Source organism: Dermacentor silvarum, chromosome 8, assembly GCF_013339745.2.
Source record: "Dermacentor silvarum isolate Dsil-2018 chromosome 8, BIME_Dsil_1.4, whole genome shotgun sequence".
NCBI lineage: Eukaryota > Metazoa > Arthropoda > Arachnida > Ixodida > Ixodidae > Dermacentor > Dermacentor silvarum.
The window spans coordinates 26,176,000-26,194,068 of record NC_051161.1 but is presented as its reverse complement, the minus strand read 5'-3'; the positions used below and the strand labels follow the sequence as shown (position 1 = coordinate 26,194,068).

The 18,069-nt window shown below is 46.9% G+C and overlaps 2 protein-coding genes across 2 annotated transcripts in view; one reads left to right on the top strand and one right to left on the bottom strand.

Moving 5' to 3' along the window:
* LOC119460861 (bromodomain and WD repeat-containing protein 1-like) overlaps positions 1-14,641 on the top strand; it is a 59,853-nt gene extending 45,212 nt beyond the window's left edge. Inside the window, exons 30-33 of the mRNA XM_037721969.2 lie at positions 115-239; positions 2,428-2,540; positions 8,677-8,790; positions 13,259-14,641. Coding sequence (XP_037577897.1) covers positions 115-239; positions 2,428-2,540; positions 8,677-8,790; positions 13,259-14,025 — 1,119 coding nt within the window. The 3' untranslated portion in view covers positions 14,026-14,641. The remainder of the gene's footprint in view (positions 1-114; positions 240-2,427; positions 2,541-8,676; positions 8,791-13,258) is intronic.
* Positions 14,624-16,613, bottom strand: LOC119460866 (transmembrane protein 267-like). Its single transcript, XM_037721978.2, has 2 exons — positions 16,071-16,613; positions 14,624-14,996 (listed from the first exon to the last, which is right to left on the bottom strand). The coding sequence occupies exons 1-2, from the start codon at positions 16,371-16,373 to the stop codon at positions 14,667-14,669; spliced, it is 633 nt and encodes a 210-aa protein (XP_037577906.1). The 5' UTR covers positions 16,374-16,613; the 3' UTR covers positions 14,624-14,666.
* Positions 16,614-18,069: the final 1,456 nt, after the last annotated feature.

Below are 18,069 nucleotides of genomic sequence, written 5' to 3'. Positions count from 1 at the left end.
TGTCGCACACAACTGTTCAAGATGCACTATGTTCTACTTTTGCTTGACTTGTTACTTTTGTTAGTGTTGTATAGTTGACAGCACCTACAACAACATGTGCTGCTCTTCTTTCAGATTTACTCCATGACGATACGAATGTCTGCCTTGTTTGAAGAACGCATTCGTCAAATTACCAGTGACTGGAGGTCGGCCGTGAAGTACGAGACCAAAGTGAAAAACAACCAATATGTCAGCAGCAGGTAAGCTTAACTTCAGTGCACTGCAATTATTGCTTGGTTGCTTTATAGATCATGAGCAGTGTTCTAGGTTTGTTGGGTGCACATGTGCATTACCACCAGTGCAGCTTCATGTGCAGTGTCAGCAGCAAACGTAGTGTTGCTTGCCTTTTCCAGGGCTCCATTGAACAACAAATGTACGTGCACGCCTAAAATGGCGATATTTACTTGTGTAAGGCCTGCATTCCTCATTGGTATGTGAAAATATGAAAAAAAAAAAAAAAAAAGTTGCACCAAGCGTCGTACATCATATAGACAACGACCAATTTTTGAACATGCCCAATAATTCGGATGCCTTCGCAGCACTGCCACATACCCCATAGAGGCAATGTATAAGAACGATTGAACTTTCAGATGCTGGAACCCTTCCCTGTCAAATTTTTCGGGCTTTTTTTCGAGATCACAAGTTCAACACGACAATAATTGAAGCCACCGCCGCTGTCATTTTGATTATCTCGCAGTATCAAACCAACATTCTTGCAAACCGATCCTCTAATAGCTGTAGCCACCCCAGCAATGCTAGGCCTAGCTGCTTCAATGTTCATTATCAAGCTTTCTGCTGTTCGGTGCAGTGAAAGAATTCGCCACTGTCAGCAGTTGCATTGACTTTGCCTTTGTCATGCTCTTCGATGGCTTCGAAGTGTGGAAAGCACAGCAAGAGTTAAGCATTGCATAATACTGGTTCCCAAAAGTCAGCTTCGCCGCAACACAGTGGTGTTACGCAGTCAAGCATACACAATGTATTGCAGTGAAGCATACCAAGAGTGGAAAGGGACCACTGTCTCCTGTCGCACTGCGACACCGGTATGCCTAATAAGTGTAATGGCAGTCTGTTATAGCTATATTGGACGTACCTGTGGCAATTTGAGCCCTTGTGGGCATTAAAAGGCATGCATTCCTTTTTTGGACTGCTAGATGCTTTGGATGTTTTTGTGGCCCCTAGGAGATCGAAAAAATTAGGCATTAGAGAGTTTTAGATTAGGTAAACGCAAGCGTTGGGGCCCACTAGCGCTAGGGGATACAGTACTGCGCATGTGCAGAGGGGTCTGCACATGCACAGCACCGTGGCCCCAAGCGCTAACAGGCCCCCAATGCTTGCGTCCCCCTAATCTAAAACTCTCTATTGACTGCATACTCGTGTGGCCATGTCATCCGAGATAGCACCGCCGTGCCGTTGCAATCTCGAAGGATAACTCCACCCACGCTAGTTAATTTTCGAAAGCCGCTACTAAATGATACCAGTTAGTATCTTACCGACGATATCATCGTCGCCATGTCCCACCTGACCACTATCGCGTGGCATAGCTTTAGGATCCAGTGTGTTTCAACTCCTTCAACGCAACTACAGCAGCTTTACTGAGGCACGTTGTTCAGCGGATTTAGCTGCATTTTGCTTTCAGTGTAATTAAAGGGACAGCATTGCAAGAAGTGTGCGCTTGGATTTTGAATTCGTGGTGTGCAGTTCATTCAAGACTGTTGTCAAGTGTTTCAAGGTGACACAAATCTCAAACAATAGTGGACGGCTTGGAGGATGACCAGCTTTAGGAGAGCGACGAAGGCGATTGAATAAAAGTGATCATGGGCAGCCACTAGTGGTTGCATTTTTCTGCATAGCAGTTTGAGGCTTCAGTGAGAAACTGTCAGCCTGTCTCCTCTAAAGCCCACACTCTGGAAAAAATTTCGAAAAAGAATAGTGCAGGCCTTACACAAGTTCATACAGTAACCTCGTGGCAGTGCCTCATGCCGCTCTTGCATGTTGAAAGACTATCAGAGGCAGCACCCTACATGTGGATACTAGATAGATTATGACCTTTGTTTTTAGCCAATGTTCAGTCACATTGACCAGACCTCATAAAGTGAGGCCATCGAGTTTCGTATCTTTTGCAGAAAGTTGGTTCTGTGGTACTGCTGTAGAGTGGAGCACATGAAAATGTAATCTCATTGCCTTGAGAATCCAAGGAAATACCAAAGAAATGGCATTAAGTTTTTGCTTAATTTGTTGGCAAACACAAGGCAGAATGCTTTCTTAGCCGCTTCTGAAACTCTTTCATCACCCTGGATGCTAGGTTGGCTGCCCCAAGCTGTCTAGCATGAATGAAAACGGCGTTTTTTACTTTAAAGATTTCTTACATATTTCCTTGCATTGTTCCAGACGACATCCAGCAGCAGTGCTTGATTTTTCAAGTGACTCACAGCCATCATCTTCAAGAGCGAGTGGCCAATCGTCTCAAGCAGGCACATCCTCGTCCACCATGAGATCAGCCGGTAAACTTTCTATTCATTCTTTTTGCCTATCCTATTTTTTATAAGCTGTGGGTTGCTGTTTCTTAAAGAATGGCAATGTGCCACATAAGCACAATTTTTATTTTCCGGCATTGTCACATGATTTGATCCTAAGCAGTCATGGTTGCTTAGTGGCTTTAGCGTTTCGCTGCTAAGCACGAGGTCGCGGTATCAAATCTCGGTTGCAATGGCTCATTTCGATGGGGGTGAACTGCAAAAATGCCCATATACCGTGCATAGGGTGCATGTTAAACAACCCCAGGTGGTCGGGAAAAATTCGGAGCCCCCATTACGGCGTGCGTCATGATCAAGTCATGGTTTTGGCATGTAAAACCCCAGAATTTGATTTCAATTTGGTCCTACCCTTGTCTTTTGATTGAAAGGCAAGCTTCACCTTAAAGCTCATGGTGTGTTCATGGTATCCAATGAGAGGCTTATTTGCAGTAACAGATGTACACTTATTTTCAAACCACTGAACACACCGGAAATAGACTTTTAGCTGTAAAGCTGCAACTCAGAAACGTTAGAATCGGAAAATATAACTTCAGCATGCTGTGTGCTGCATTTTCTTGCGATGGTTTGCTTCTTCAGCTGTGAGAAACTTCTGTGTTGTCACGACGAAGACATGTATTTCCTCTCTTGGCCTGCATGTCTTTGTTGCTTTTTTTGCTTTGGTAATACAGTCAAACCTTGTCATAATGAAATTGGTTATAACAAACTAATTGACATAATGAAGTAATTTCTCCTTTAAATTCCTATAGAAACCAACGCACCTAAAATCTTGGTTTAAAGATGAAAAGGTTCCCTGTAAATGGATATACCGAACCTTTTTATTTAGTTCGTGATGACGATATTTTTATCATTTCACACCGATAAAACTGAAATGTGGCGCTGTACCACGCTACCGGTAACTGGTCTAATGGAGCAGTTAAAAACTCTTGCGAGCTGTCTGGTAGCTGGCAACGTGCGAAGGCTGCAATCTACAGCTGCTTCATGAATGCTTTCTGCTTCATGAGCTGCCTCGTGAGCTGCCTCATGAATCTGTCAGCATTTCATGAATGTGCCAACAGAGTGCTGCAAGCTTCTGATTTTGTGCAATGCTTGTTGCTGAATGCCAGCAAGAAGAAACGTTTTTCTTCCTGTTGTTTAGAAGCGTTCCCTCACGTGCAGCGACTAGCATTGTGCAAAATCGGAAGCTTGCAGCTTTACTCATGAGCATTTGATCACAATCATGGTGGTATTGCATCACGACGACGGCGCAGACTAATTAGTGTTTACAGCTACATTAGAAAACCAAACATCATCTCACAGACGAAGACAACGCGGTAGAAAACAAACTTGTGTGGTCGATCGGCAGTGCACTGTGGGCTTTTGCATCAGCCGAAACCGATGCAGAGCACCACCCCCCTTCCAACGTGCAATTTTGGCCATGAGCGCGGACAATCGTTATAACGAAATAAGTTCGACTTCCCCTCCAACTTGGTTATAACAAGGTTTTGCTGTAATGATGTCATATGTTGTCTGTGCTGAACTGGGTGACAGGTCCGGAGAAGCATTCTCAATATGTGTGTTGATACTACTCTCATATATGCCTACTTCAGAATTTTCATTGCCTTCTGCAATGGTTTAGCAGTGATGGCATTCTGCTGCTCAGACACAATCTAGGACTTCATTCCTTTTTTGGAGAAAGGCCAACTGCCTTCTTTCAGTGTTGCCTTACAATGAGTGCCGTTGTTATCCCAGCATTAATTAATTTAGGAGACTGCGCTATGGAGAGCATGCCTTACAGCTGGCAGTGAGACTTTCAATTGGGTAGGGACAGATTTTTGAAAATGATGATCTTGGTGTGTTCAAATGGGCAAGTAGCAAAAGGAATGCTGGAGCGAGTGTCAGTATCCGCCTCTGTTCCTTCTCCTACTTGCACATTGCTCAACCAGATGTCTACACTAAGATGAAGTTCGCTAGCTGAAAAACATTTTTGTGGTGACAGATAGTCGTGTTGTGCTGCAGGTGTAGTATTTGGCAGCTGTTATACATCTGCAGTAGAATCCTGCTGATACGTTTTTCACGGGACCGTTAAAAAAAAAAAAAATGTAAGAGCCGGGAAACGCAAGAGTCGAGAAACGGGGAAAAATTGAGAAATGAGAGTAGTGGTGAACTGCACGCAATTTTATTTGAATTCTTTTCGCCCGAAAGCGGAAGCATCGTTGCGATAGCTAATTAGTAGACAGCTATACAAAGTAAGGAAAGTAGTTTTATCGTCCCTGTAAGCTTGTAAACATTTGCTTATTAACTATATACCCAGCGCCGCCATCTTGGTATCATCGTAAAGAGGAGAGATCGGAGCTCAAGATAGCCGCAGTAGCGTATTTCTCCACCGAAAAATAAAACCAGCAAGCGCGAGCGAAAAAAAGTCAAAAGCGGCATCGCGATTGGGCGCAGCAGTCACGTGGGGCACAGGACGCGCTCTTATTGGCTGCTATAGATTTGAATGGCTGGCATTTTTTTTCTCGCGCGTATTTGCGCAGCAGCGAGCTGCACATTCCTATCAACGTGCTTGACGACCGTGGCAGCCTAACGCACGTTTTCTGTCATGAGCCCCAAAGGAAGCAAGTTCCGAACGACCCACGCGTACGGAAGACGAAGAAAGGCATGGAATAGAGGGAGGAAACTACTCTTAGAAGCGGCTCCCGCCGACCTTGTCGACGACGCACGACCGGCGCACGTGGTTCATCGGGAAAGCGCGTGCGACAGTGACGGCGCGACCGTGTGCGACGATGACGACGCGGCCGTGTGCGACGACGATGACGGCGCGACCGTGTGCGACGACGTTGACGGCGCGGCCGTGTGCGACGACGTTGACGGCGCGGCCGTGTGCGACGACGATGACGGCGCGACCGTGTGCGACGACGTTGACGGCGCGGCCGCGTGCGACGATGTCGGCAACATGACATCGGCGAGAGCAAAAGTTTTCGCGTCAAATATTCTGCTGCGGATTTCAGCTCCAATCCTAACTAATGAAGAGGTTGCGCAACGAGAGGAAACAAGAGCGGATACTTTGAATGCGCTGTCATCTACCTCTGCAACAAAGCGGAAATTTCAGCTATTGAAAGAAGAAGGGTGTGCCGATGACGTGGTTCCCGAGGCATCATTTTTTATTGTGTACAAATCACTTTTAAACGAGCTGCTCTCTGCAGCAAGCTGCAATCGGTGCGGGGAAACACCAGTTCGTGTTGAAACTGGACTATGTCTTGGGCTTGCAACTAAAATGGAACTGTTGTGCGACAACTGTGGGGTGATAAGCAAAAGGTGGTCATCCCCAAGATGTGCTGGCACTCAGCAGGTCAACCCTTTTGAGGTGAACATTCGTGCAGTGAGAGCTGTGCAGTCTGTGGGTAAAAAACAAGGCACGCTGAATGATATTTTTTCCCACATGGACGTTTCCCATCGAGGACTGCATCACAAGTCCTACGGGAGGCTGCATCATAGGTATAGTCACCCTGCCACTGCCTCAGCAGCCATAGCAATAGAGTCTCAGAGTGCACAGAAGGTGCACGAGATCTACAAGGAACTTGGAGGTGCCCCAAATAACATTGATGTAATCTATGATGGCACTTGGATGACAAGGGGTCACACAAGCCACATTGGTGTTGGTTGTGTGATTGAATTATATTCTGGCCTTGTCTTGGACCACTGTGTCCTCTCTAATTATTGCCATGGCTGTTCTGTTGGCCCCAAGCCTGGAGATAGTATTTACTCGGAGTGGCATGAAAAACACCGACCACAATGCCAAAAAAACACCGAGGCAAATGCAGGGCAGATGGAAATAATTGCGGCAAAAACCATGTTCCAGCGGTCACTGCAGAAACACCAGCTCCGCTATACAAATGTCCTTTGCGATGGGGATAGCCGCACTTATACTGCCCTCAATGAAGACAGAGTGTATGGTTTCATACCCATTCAGAAACAAGAATGTGTAAATCACGTCAAGAAAAGAATGGGCACTGCTTTGCGCAACCTTGTTGAGAAAAACAAAAGCAAGGACCGTGAGCTCAGCATGAGTGGAAAAGGCCGCTTAACACAGGGTTTAATTAAAAAACTCACGAACTATTATGGCTGGGCCATCAAGAGTAATCCAAGGGATGTGCCTGCCATGGAAATGGCCATCATGGCTACTTTTTACCACATAACATCGACCGATAATGAGCCGCACCACGAGCACTGTCCCACTGGAGTGAACTCTTGGTGCAAGTTCAATTCTGCAGCAGCCTCAGGTCAGCCAGCCCCTGCACACAAGCTGCAGCTTCCTGCACATGTTCGGGCAGCACTCCTGCCTATATATAAGCGTCTATCTGGAAGGGAACTTCTCGAAAGATGCCAGCAAGGCAAAACACAGAACGCCATCGAGTCGCTGAACAATCTAATTTGGTCACTTCAATCGAAAAGCCAGTTTGCATCACTCGCGAGTGTTGAAAGTGCTGTGGCAGATGCAGTTTGCCGTTTCAACGCTGGCTGTGAAAGAGCACTGCAAACAATCACGTCGCAACTAGGATACAGTCCAGGTTCATGTTCACTGCGGCGGGCTGCTGAAAAGGATGCACGGCGCATCAAAAAGGCAACTAAGGTGCACGAAACTGTGGCGAAGAAGCGAAAAACTACATCAAAATGCAAAGAAAATGTGTCCTCACATGCAAAGGACTACATCCCAGGCGGGTTTTAGGTGCTCAAAGTAAATATTTAGATGTTCACATCAAATAAAACTTTGAGCTCCGTTTTCTCTGCTTTCATTTTTTGTGCTGTTACGTTCAGTCATCCCAGTGCCATTTCACAACGAATGAAGATAAAATCATTTTGTCTTTTGCACTTATATCCTGAAACATTGGTGAGTGCAACAAAGCTGTCCATTTTTATCTGCACCTCATAAAAAAATTTATAAAGGATTTTTTGCAAAAGTTGTTAGTGAGACAATATCCATAGGAATGTTCGAAAAAACATTTTTACTTAATACGGCATTTAAAAAATAAACCAATAGCTTTATTGCACAGAATGGGCCTCTGTGGACATGCTGATGTAAACATCTTTATGAACTTGTGTGTAATTATTTAATTCAAGCTCGGTGTCGGCGCGCACAGGCAAACAAGAACACATCACACTCGATGAGCGCAGACACTCGCTATCAAAACGCTGGCGTGAGGAAGCGCAGCAGCAGCAGCAGCAGCAGCAGCAGGCGAAGTGATCCTTCGTGCTGTCTATCGCTGCAACGCAAACTGAGCGCCGAGAACACAAGGCACACACAAAGCTACGAGCCGCCGACGCACCTACATTGCCTAGACTCTGCCCCCAACGCAGATCGCTTGCAAGATACGGCCTGCACCGGTCGCGTGCAGCTGCGCAGTAGCAGTTGATGCCAAAGTACAATGCCGCGCGGGTGCGCACTTAGTCCAAGTCGCAGATCGCTTTCAAGATACGGTGCCCAAGTAACCCCCCCCCCCCCCCCTTGTGCCTCGCGGGCGACAGAAGCACGCGTCTGCCCCGCCTTTCTGCTTTGCGCGTGCGAGATTAAACCGCAATCGTCAACTGACCCTGGCACACCTTCACTTGCACATGCAGCATACAGCGACGGCGTTATCTCCCTCGGACTTTGTACGTAACAGCTATGCACTAAAAAAAATTTTAGGGCCCCAACGCGTCATAGACACCATCTTTAGATAGCAAATACGGATCTCTAAGACCATGCTTTCGCTAGTGGAAACCGAAAATAGGTCATAGGTGTTGCCCACGGCAGTCTGGGCGGTCAACATGGCCGCTTGGGCCGGCAGTTCGCAACGCATGATGCGGGAGCGGTCCCACAGTTGCGACGCACAAGCCGGGTTACCAATGCGTTGGGTTCTATGGGAGCTGTGCCGGGACCGGCCGAAAATGACGTAACAGCCGGGAAAACGCAGGACCCGGGAACGTAACAGCGGGTTTCTACTGTATGGGTAATAAACATTGGAGAGGTACAACTGCACTACTGGCATCAAAAGGGCAGTTGTATTGTGTTACAAAGTGCTCTGTGAAATGATTGTACACATGCAGTTTCTGATAATGTTTTTCTCTCTCGTCGCCTATCTTTTAGTGCTCCAAGTGAAGTGTTATGCAGAGTCAGATTCCGACACAGATGATGAGGTTGACTCGAAGCAAATTGTGCAAGCCAGCGGTTTGGCTCGGTCTACCAGGTCAGGTGGGCAAGGTACGTACCCTTCTGCTCTGCAGCCTAATTTTTCTTTGTTACAAGCACAGGGCTGTCTTCTATGTATCATTAACTTTTGTTGATGCACCACCCTTACATGGCATATCATATTTACTTGTGTGCGGCCAACATATTTTTGTGGGTGTGAGCTTCACACGAAGTAGGCTTATAGCTACTCACTGAAGCCTCGAACTGGTCTTAGACTGCTTTGCAAAATAATGTAACCGCTGGTGGATGACCATGAACACATTTACAGTTGCTGACCAATTTTTCAGACACAGACAATGCCACAAAAATATCTGAATAATTGGCCAATTTGAAAAATAAAATAAAAATTAACTGCGACAGTGAAATCAATTTTATTGATTTTTCAAGTGCCAGCACAGCAAAATATTCATTTTCAGACTTTTCTCGGTGTTGTGCATTATTAAAATAAACTTTAATTGAAATTTCGTCATGGCGAGGGCCGCGGGTCCGTTTTGCGTATTCCCATCATGGGAAAACATAGGGAATGCAGGAGATGGAAATTCAAGACGATGAGCAACACGAGAACAACCTGGGAGCAGGAGCCAATGTTTCGACAAGTGGACTTGAAGAAGACAAGTCCACTTGTCGAAACGTTGGCACCTGCTCTCAACCTTTTCTTGGGTTGCTCATCGTATTCCCATCATGTAGCCTGATATGCATTGTGTCTTCATGAAGTTCAGATACAGCGCATGCAGCCTTAAAGGAGTACTGACGCAAAAATTTTCTATCTTGTTTTTTTTGCTGTAATAAGTAGCTAATGACCCAGTAATCATGGCGCGAAACCTCATTTGCTTCAGAGCGTGACACGTAATTATTTGGAGTCTTGTTTGTAGCGACCAGTCCTAGTTTCGGTTTCAGAGAGCAACGAGATGGGAAAAGATTCAAAAGAGGGATTGTAAACACAGTGGGCTCGTGATTACATGAAACTGTGACGTCCGCAAGCCAGTGCACTCGCTGGGACGCAACCTTCGTATTGTTAGTTCGTCTTAGATGTATATACATAGTATTCTATACATTTTAGACGTACAGTGTAGACCGCTTATAACGCAAGTCGCCGGAGTCTTGAATATCCGCACTATAAGCGGTACCGCACTATAACCAAAGCAACAATTTTCAAGGCCCGCACATGTGCAAAACATGTGCACCAAGCCGCCACGCGTATGCGACAGTCGAGGAATGCGGATAGAACGTTTGCATTCAATTTACAGTCAAATCTCGTTAATTCGAACCAAATCACGCGGCGGCGCCTCCGACCGGCATTGCTCCGGCACCGCCATAGAGTAAAAGCTTAGGAGAGACCCCTCAATGTTGCGCGCGAACAAAAAAAGAAAGAAAGAAAGAAAAAACTTGGCGGAAATTTCACCCTCTCTCAAATGGCAAGGTCGCCGATTCTGCGTTGCGCCGGAACATGCGTGTACTTGCCGACGTCTCAGCCACACTACCGTAGCCACGCGTGGAAAATGGCAGTGAACCCTTCTTTCTCCTTTATGCTTCCTCTACTTTCTAGTCACGAGTTGACCTTGCACGCTGCGGCTACGGCGCAGAGGGAAGCAGCGGCGCTGTCCCCGGCCGGCCAACGAAACTGCCCACGCCGGCAAACGCCCGCTTCCCGATAACGGCAGAAAACGAAACTTCGGGGAGCTGGCGCCGGGCCGGCTGGAGCGGCCCAGCAGCGGTGGGCGTGCACGGTGACAGTCAAAAGTGAAGGAGCTACGAGGGAGGGCGAGGGGAGCCACCGAAGCGGCGGAGTTGCTGAGGCGAAATTCGCTTCCCTGCCGCCCTCCTCCCTCACATTCCACAGTCTCCGCGTGCGCCCTTCGCCGTGCTGTGCCACCGCCACCCGCTCCCTGAAGTTTCGTTTACTGCCGTTATCGTGAAGCGAACGCGACAGAACACCTATACAAACTTGTTTCGCAGCCCTCGCTCGCTATGCGCGCCGCGATATTTCACAACTCGCACTCAAGATTCTGGTTTCAGCCTCACTGGCTGTTCGTTCGCACCACGTGCCCTTCTCCTCCACTTCGTCTCTCTTTCTTCCTCGAGCACTCCTTGAGGCGCCCGTTTGAGGGGAGCGTTCGCTGTCTCCGCTGACTTACGTACTCCCAGGCAGCCGCACTGTAACCGGTATTTCGTTTCCCGCAACTGCACTATAAGCGATACGTGTATACGGAGTGCTATGGGAAAATCAACGGGAGTCTGAAAAGACCACACTATATCCGGTCCTGCACTATAAGCGGTTACGTTATAAGTGGTCTATACTGTAATTCATAGTATTAGATGTGGCTAACCACTTCTGATTCGATCCACTACAAAGCAGCAACTCGGAAAGTGCGGCTAGCGACAGCTACATGAATATGCTTATACGCACCGCTACAAGTAGTACGAACTATTCGTCAAGGGTGCTTTGGGAATGAAGCATATTCCGGAGCAGGACACAAAGCGGGGTAAAAGTTGGCACAGGATCAGGCTGGGGGCTGCGTAGTCTTGGTGGAAGATCATCGGACTGCTCTAAGCTCGGCGCGCCTCGAAATGAAGCGAGCAAATCTGGCTGCGCTTCAACGGGGTCCATTCTAAGCGTCCAGCAGCGCGCACGAACTGGGACCACTTCTGCCGCTTATTGACGTCGACGGTAGCGAACGAGCATGCCAGGCAAGCTGGCGATCACTGGGAAACGGTATAGGCTAGCTCTGCCATCTGATCTGGTGCCAACGGCCCTTGCAATCCGTCCGGAGCTCGTAATAAAGCACCTATATTCGTCAACACAATCAACGTCTGCACATTTATGTCACTCATAACTGACAGTAGAATTAGTTTTGCCGATGCCGTTGGTAGCGATGAGAAAACACGTTAGCAAGGCGAGCTGCTTCGTAGAGACGATTGCTGCGGTGGCTGCGCTGACCGCTTGCGAGCCAAAATCACGCTAACGATTTACTATATCACACGTTTTATAGCATGCATACTTTCGACGTCACTTTACTCTAAGTGTTATCTCATGTCAGAAACACATTAAGCCGATTTTTATGTCGCCATCAGCAGCGAAAGAGGCCAGAGTCTCGACCAGGCAGAAAAAAAAGCACCGGGACGATCAGAGCAGCGATAAACTTGCTCGCTGGCCCCGTTCCGACGGCAGCGTAAACTCGTGACGTAGCGTTTTCTCGGTTGTTTACAATCCCTGCTTGATGTCAATGTAGCGAGGCGCTGCACTTCGCGGTTGGCTGCGCACATATATGTTAAAATTGATTTTAAATATGTTCTAAGCTATATTCGCCGCTGATATTTTGTAGACAATGTATGTGGTTCATCTAAATCGATCTCACAAGTTATCTCGATTTCAAATTTTTGTGTCAGCACTCCTTTAACTCTGCAACATTGACAGTTTAGACAGTGTTTTGTCAAATCAGTTTGAAGCTTTATTGGCTTTATGACCAGATGCAAACTTATTCCATTCTGCCCAGTAAACACACACACGAACTTGGTAAAAGTTGAGGGTAGGTGGTCGCCTGTCGATCATATGTGGTCTGTGGTACAAACATTTAAGCATGAACTTCCCACAACGGTGTGTTGCCTGTCGCACTCGCTGGCTAGGCCGAACTAGCGCTGCTGCACACGTCGCACCGCTTTGCCGGAAGTAGGCAATCAAAGTTCCGGTCTGGCAGGTTTGGTGCCAAGTGCAGGATACGGTGATAATAATGCATCATCATAAGAAGGACAACTAGTGCCATTTAGTAGTGGCTTGGGTATGCATGTGATGCTTAGTGAAACATTCTTTTCCAAATTTTCGCACTTCAAAATAGCGGTGCAGGGCTTACACAAGGGCAAGCCTTCCACAAGTAAATATCCCAGCTTGAGTCTTAAAGGGGCCCTGAACCACCCCTCGGGCTTGGTGAAATAACATAGTCTGCGGGTAGCATATGCTGTTGTGAACATCTCAGCCAAGTTCTGCTGTCGTACGCAGTCCGTGGAGCTCGCAAGCGGAGCGCGAAGTCACCTTTATCTCAAACACTCTCATTTCAAAAACCCCATGATGCTCGCTTTTTTCTGTGTGCTCTATTTCATCATAAAGCGCACTCCAATACGCGACTGCTATTGGTCGCTGCAGTTGGCTACACCGCGAGGTGTCGCCACGAGTCCAGTGGCTAAGCGCACTGCGGCTCTCTGAGGACAGCCGCGTTTGGCTTGCATTTAGCGCGGCATAGGCACCAAATCGGAAATTTGAACTTCGCGCCACGGGTAGCCTTCGCAGTGCAACGCCTAGGAGGAGGAAGGGGAGCACAATGGCGGCAGTGTTTGATTGCCGATAGCTCCACTTCTGCTGAACGCATTGAAGTACTTTTTGTGGCAAAGTGATTCTGAAATAGCCTATTTTCACTTCAAATGTCTTTCTCCACTTCGATAAAAAGTGGTTCAGGGCCCCTTTAAAGGACTATCTTGTTTTCTGCAGGTGACCGAATGGTGAATGGGAAGAAGTCATCGCCTGCACTCACAGGGAAACTGCACAGTAGCTCCTCAAGTGAAAACTTGTCCAAGGCCAGCCGTAAGCGAAAGGCCGCCCGCTACATTTCTTCCTCGGAGGGGGATGACAGTCGCGGAGAAGCTGAAGGGGAAGAAGCCAGCATTGAATGCAGCCAGGAATCTACAGAAGATGAGGATGAGAACAGTGAAGGACAGCACAAAGATGACGACGACGATGACTACAACTATGAGGACTCTCCCCCAGGAAGGCGTCGGTCATCGCGGAGGGCTGCTCGCACCAACGTGATTGGCAGTGACGACAGCAGCAACTCGCCTTGCTGCAGCAGAGGGAGTAGTTCCTCCAGAAATATGTCGGAGCGGAGGAAGAAACTGGAGAACAGCAGCGGCGAGTCTGAGATGACAACGGGTAGCTCAGAGAAGTCGTCTTCCTTCATGACAGACCATGACTACGGACAGCCGCGACGGTCGTCACGAAAGCCGCGCAAGACAACTAGTTATTCACCAGAGACAACCGTCAGGGCTTCTGCAACCACGAATAGCAAAACTCGTGTGCAAACGAGAAACCGTGGTCAGCAGAAAGTTCGTTACCGAGAAGAGGAAGATTCTGATTGGACAGGTGACTCCGATGAGGAGGACGGGCTCGACTCGAGGGCGCGTGAGGTGCTTTCCGTCAGCAGCCGGGGCCGGTTACGAAAACTTTCTAAGCATGCGGCACGTGCCATGGTGGCCCAGTGAAGCCCGGCTCCATATATAGTCTGTCAGTGGAGTGTCGATGTTTATTGACTTTTCGAGAGCTCAGAATACCACCATCATCTTAGCATTGTTCTGCAGCCAAATGATGTTTGCATGTGTAAATTTTCGCATTCTTCGCGCATTGTTTTTTTTTTTTTTTTTCCGTTCTTATTTATTGAAGTCATTCGTGAAGGCTGTTAAAGATATTTTTGCTCGTAGCATGATTGTGCCGAGACTGGGGGTCTTATGATAAACATTCCAGTTTTTCAGCAGGCATGCCAGTTTGAGAATTCACCAGACATCACAGTGGTTTTTGTTGAAATGTTATTTTTTGTGAGTGCTCTTTGCCCATAGTAAGCATTTATCATGTTGATGTAGATATTTAGTAATGCAATTGACTGTACATATGATTGTGTGTCTAAGGTGCAGTAGTGAATGATGTACTTATGTTCGTCGGCAGCTTTTTGAGCTGTTTGAGACGAGCTTAATTGAATCATGTAAGATTGCGATTTAATTGCCATTAGCCAGTGTTTGCTTATCTGCTCACTGCCAGCACATAAAGCAATGTGAAAAAGTTTTGTGATGAGAGATTACAGGCATCTTGAGGATGCAAAAGTGATTTTGTGGCTTTTATTTGAAACGGTTTACACAATTCTCACTAGAGGCATGTCGGTAGTGCTTCTCTGTTGGGGAATGTACCTCATGGCCGCCATCGCAATTAGCACCGTGCACGCAAGTCCAATGTAGTAGACGTACAACTTCAGAGGGCTTGTACTGCCAAAGGGCCACAGCCACAAGCCTCTTCGTATAGAGTCTCTCAGGTGATGCGATGCCACTGCCACTAAAGCGATCAGTGCTACTTTGTAGACCTGTGCCAGTCCCAATAGCTTTCCCAAGAGTGCAACAGCTGACAAACTTGCAAGCACGACTGAGCTGCAGTGTAGAAACGGTCTCGTCTTCAGGCTCGTGGCATTCTGAAAAAGATCAATACACCAATTCTGACATACTCTGGTAGTGCAATGCAAGCAACAGATGCTAGATATCAACTACATATTGTGTGCCGAATAGAGTGCACTTTAGCGAGGAAATTGAGTTTTCGTCTTCAGCATAGTCGATGAAAACCTAGGAATGCAGAGGCAAATGCATTGCTTTCCAAGTTGAAGAGAATTTTTATAGATGAGACAGCCAATTACATACTCATTTCCGAGACATCGTATCGGAAGCAAACATGCAATATCGGAGAGTTTGTTTTTGAGAATGAAGGCACAGTCAGCAAGTTGGTGCTGCTTTGTGTGTGGAGTTTGTGCTTATTAAATTTTGGTATTTAAAGGAGGACTTTTACAGCAGTAAAAAAAACAAAGAATCCTTGTGAATGTAACCCCACACTTTGCAGGAATTCCAATAAGGCTCTCTAATGGCAGTCATCCTGACTCCACTTGCTGAAGTCAGCAGGCCAGCCACTTCGGAGACCAGACTATCTGAACATCGTTTCCACAGTCAATTGCGTGCTCACTTCACACGATTCATTTTGCATTTCGTTTAGCCTTGTCTCTCTTCTTTGAGGCAAGCATCACCAAAGTGGCATTTGTGAGAGAAAAAGGAAGTATCGCTTGACAAAACACTGCAGTTAGCTGACCTTGGGTCGCACGCATGTAAAAGAGCAACATCTGAAGCCATGCGAAGAGACGTAAATACATAGTGGCTAAACATTCAAATATGCGATGCAGAAAATGTGGGACATCAGCAGCTCGATCGCACCGGCTAATAAAGGTCAGAAAAGCCTCGTAGAAGTGGCATTCTAAACGTGGTAGCAGTTTCTTATTTATGGATGGGAGCTATTTTTATACAGCAAACAATCCCGCAGTATCATACGCCAGTAGTGTTTGCGTGCGTCTGTACTGCGGAGTTTCCCAACTAAACCCTTGTGGTGCCCTGTGCTCCGGCTCAACTACGAAACAAAAGCACGACGAATAACGACGTAAGTATGTAGTAGAACGTGCCGACTCTAATTATAGGTGCACCGCTACGGATCCAAAATGCTCTATTACCTCTATGTTCAGAGATCTTGCGGCCAGAAAGTGATCAACATCGACGGCACAGCCAAACAAGCCGCTCAGTAAGCTGTCTTGCACGCTTGCCTTTTGCAGCGGCCGACCCGAAACCATTATCCAGCATAGTAATGCGACCAAACCGTGCGTCGCATTGTCAGCCAGCGCGCGAAGCCATGGAAGCCTGCTGAGATCCGTGATGTAATCTCCTGCGGTCGAAACGGCAATCGTCAGTGCAGCTCCCAGCAAGTAGAAAGCCACCATTACGAGTTTCGCTGAAACGTGTCCTTCCTGTGTAAACATGCGGGCTGACTGCCTGTCGCAGTGGCCCAAAGCACGAGTAAACTGGCACGCGCGCCTGCATATCTTGTGAGATCAGTCCGGCGGTTCGCGCATTTTGCAAGCGCAGAACGAGGAAGTAAATGGATGAAGTGGGCGGAAAACTTCAAGCTATGTCACTAGTGTGTAAACACGCTCAGACGAACGAAAGCGCCCGATCCCCAAAGCAGCAGTCAACAGCGGTGACGCCATGGTGACATAAGGTGAGGCGTAAACTCGTAAAGGCTCATGGGAAACGTCGTCTGCTCGGCGCTTCCGGCTCAACCGCTGACGGTTCCGGCGCGCAATTTTCCGTTCGCGGGGCCGGTCGCGTTTGCTCTCTGTGCACTTTCATCATAAAGTATCGCCCACGCTGCAAATATCTAGAGCCCGTGACGTACGCATCGATGACTGACCATTATATCTGAGCTTAGGCAGTCATTTAAAATATTTTTTTTCTAGCCGAATTGACAGAACACGTGAATTAGGTATGCGTGCTGTCACAGTCGCGGGTTTATCTTGAATGACGAATCGCACTTCCTTGTTCTTAAGTGAATTCTGTTCGGATCAACAATGGGAGTGATCTTGTAACATTTCAATGGTGAATATCAGATTTGGGCTAGAGCCCGTCGTATACACTAACGTGTTTGCCTTTGATCGTAGTCCTTGATAAATCGCGTTGAGCAAGCGCGCACAGCTAAGAAACTTGGCTTTACTTAAAAAAAAAAAAAAGATACCCACACACGTGTAGCTTTTCGAACTTTTATGCCACTGATAACGTAGATGCTTGGACCAGTTGGTATGACATACAAGGAATTTTATATCATTTTACAGCGAACCTTTATAGGTTTTGCGACGTTTATCATGCATGTGTTGTTTTCTACAATAACTTGCTGTCCACGTTACTGATAATATTTCATGGAACATGTTTAATAACCAAACGTTAACGACGCGATCGGCATGGTTTAACGATATTTTAACGTAGTATCTCTTTCTGCAACTTCACCAAAACATTCGTTATAAAAGTGTACAGAAATTTATAACACATTTTAACGCGATCCAAGCTGCAGTATACCCCTTGTGTTTGGGACACTTTGTGATAGTTGTGTAAGATATGGAACGCAAGGTATGCTAGAAGCGTTTGTCGACTGCAGTTGACTTCCGCGCACGCTTGAGTCTGTCTTAATATGCTTTCGACGTCTCTTTATAAGTAATATTGCAGCTTTGTGATCGTTAGGCTAATGTTTCTCGTCTTGTGCACCTTTCACAAAACATACGAGAAAAATTATCGTATCCCGGCCACGGCGGCCGCATTTCGATGGGGGCGAAATGCGAAAACACCCGTGTACTTAGATTTAGGTGCACGTTAAAGAACCCCAGGTGGTCCAAATTTCCGGAGTCCCCCACTACGGCGTGCCTCATAATCAGAACTGGTTTTGGCACGTAAAACCCCATAATTTAATTTTTTTTACGAGAAAAATTACGGTCTACGCTTTTTAAATCCTTCCACTACACCTTGCTCATCTTGCATGCATCTAGCACTAAATTAAGGTCGCTATACTATGCAAGTTATTCGCTTAAATGTTGTTCCAAGACATTCGTGCCAAGAAAAAGCTATTGATTGGAACCGCCTGCCCGCCTCTAACGCCTCCACTACTAAACCATGCATGTTTGATCAAAT